Source organism: Cyprinodon variegatus, unplaced genomic scaffold, assembly GCF_000732505.1.
Source record: "Cyprinodon variegatus isolate N-32 unplaced genomic scaffold, C_variegatus-1.0 Scaffold729, whole genome shotgun sequence".
In the NCBI taxonomy this organism is placed as follows: Eukaryota; Metazoa; Chordata; class Actinopteri; order Cyprinodontiformes; family Cyprinodontidae; genus Cyprinodon; species Cyprinodon variegatus.
The window spans coordinates 129523-131696 of NW_015151182.1; the positions used below are offsets into that span (position 1 = coordinate 129523).

A 2174-nucleotide genomic window follows, 5' to 3' on the forward strand; every position below is an offset into this window, starting at 1 on the left:
TGGACTATTTCACCTAAAAACATATTCAAAGTACTTTTTACCCACTGCTCACAGCAAATATAGCTGCTGTTGTTACAGGCAAAGAAAGGATAGAGTAGCTCCGCCCAACGCGCATCAGCCCCACAGAGCAACAAAGATGCTTCATCCGTGTTTTAGAACTAAACTTATACAAGCATCATAAATTAAGCAGCACAGGCGTTTTTTTTGCCTCTGCTGCTTGTAGTCTGAACGTAGCATAAGTGATGCCGTTGGTTTGGTAATTGGCCGTCTGCTGCCTTGGAGAAGGTCTCTGGAAGACTTGAGGTCTTAACGATTCTAGATGTTCTTCCGGAATCGCTTCCAGACATTTCTGCAAACACAGAAGAGGACATGAGTGTCATAAAGGGCACAGATAGGCTCATACCAGGACACAAGCCAATACTGGGAATAAATACTGGCTAGATACACTAGATGATGTTAGGGTTCTCATAAAGGGCATGTTTTAGATGTCTTTAAAACTAAAACTAAAGATCCTGTAGTCTTTCTCTGTTGGATCTTAATGGTTTGCTTTAGATTCTTTTCATTGATTTATGTTTCATCTCACCGGGTAAAAGCAGAAAATAGTTCTCTGATGGCGACCTGAGTCTTTCCTGCTGTAAATGTCCATCAGGGAACAGTTCTTCATGCCCAGGAAATGAAAGGAAAGTTGTAGGTGGGAAAGGTGACGGAAACATGACCGTGTGTTTAACCTCGCTGTAACGCGACCTTTGGTTAACCACAGCGTTGGAGCCGATCCATCACTCTGTGCTCGTTTTCTCTCTGCAGACGCATCGTCTCACAGAAGGAAGATGTGGGAACGTGATATCCAGAGTGAGACTTTATTTGGACATGAAGTGTTCAAACAAAGAAGCTGTTTCTCAGACTGATGATACAAACTTTAATGGACATTTCCTAAAAGACCGTGGAGCGCTGACAGAGGAGTCTGGCTCTGGTTAGATCTTTGAAACCGGACCAGGACTTCAAGCGTTCCCCCCACTGTTCCTCCAGTGCCAAATATTTTCAATTCTTCCACTAAGTTTCGGTCTTCGACCTCTTCTGTGTGGTTTTGTTTCCTGATTAAAGTTCAGTTTGAGTTAAACTGCTGGATGCTGGATCGGACTTCTTTCTGTGGAGCAAACCATCTGTCGGGTCAGGATTAACCCAGAGGATAGACTGATGGGAACCTTAACAGGACTTTTAATCTCACATATTTTAGCTGCTTTGCTGGGTCATTCATTCCTAAAATGAGTCAGAAATCTCGTTAAGGCTTTATAATCCATCATTTTGACCTTTCTTAAAAATCCTGATCCGGTCGAGGCAGACAGGTGTTCCCAAAGTTACGTAAGGATTTCACCCAACAACCAGCCGAGCAGCCGTGCATCCTGTTGGTATTCCGGACGCCTAGAGGTCTGTCTCCCCTGTCCTCCCCCTGTGTGACCCACATCCCTGGTCTCTGAGCAGACAGCTGCAGGAACACTTGTTTGTGTCCGGTGGGCTAACTGGGTCAGACTGTAACTGTATCAATGAGTTTGTAGGAGGCCGTTACACGCCGCCACTCACACTCACACACATGCTCAGGGTAATATGAAGAGAGCGAATTCTTGTTCCGCAGCCAAACATTACATCTGTGCTCAGAGTTTTCACACAAAGGGAAAGCGAGCGCTCCATGAAGGTCGTCCTTTCCTCCACTGAACCTTGTCTTGCTGTTGTTTTCTGCTAATTGTTGCTTCTTTCCTGATTTTCCGCAGGTTTCTGCTTCCTTTGATATCCTCGCACCATGCCTGAGGGGTCGCGGCGCGGCAGCCAGAGATCGCCCAGTAACTCAGGTAAACCGGACACTGGGAGCTCACCACTCAGACAGCTATAGTTGTTCACACAGGCGGGACCTTTGCAAAGCACCAATTGGTTTAAGAGTCAAACAGTCCACAGTATGATGCTACCACCACCATGCTTAGCTGTTCTTGGCTCTGGAAGCTTCACCTTGCCTCCCCTGTCATCCCTCTTGTTGTTTACCCATCAAACATTCCTTGTTTTAAAGGTTGTAGGTTAGATTCCCATCCCATAGTACTGAGGTACATAAACTCAAAGGTTAGGGGGACTTGAGACTCATCCATCAAATAAATTAGACAGATTTTATCCTAAATATCCTAAATAAG

General features: G+C 45.3%; 1 protein-coding gene across 1 annotated transcript in view; it reads left to right on the forward strand.

The window, feature by feature from the left end:
- The window catches only part of LOC107097856 (putative protein TPRXL), a 73718-nt gene that overhangs the window by 29460 nt on the left and 42084 nt on the right, over positions 1–2174 (forward strand). Inside the window, exon 2 of the mRNA XM_015395178.1 lies at positions 1767–1844. Coding sequence (XP_015250664.1) covers positions 1796–1844 — 49 coding nt within the window. The 5' untranslated portion in view covers positions 1767–1795. The remainder of the gene's footprint in view (positions 1–1766; positions 1845–2174) is intronic.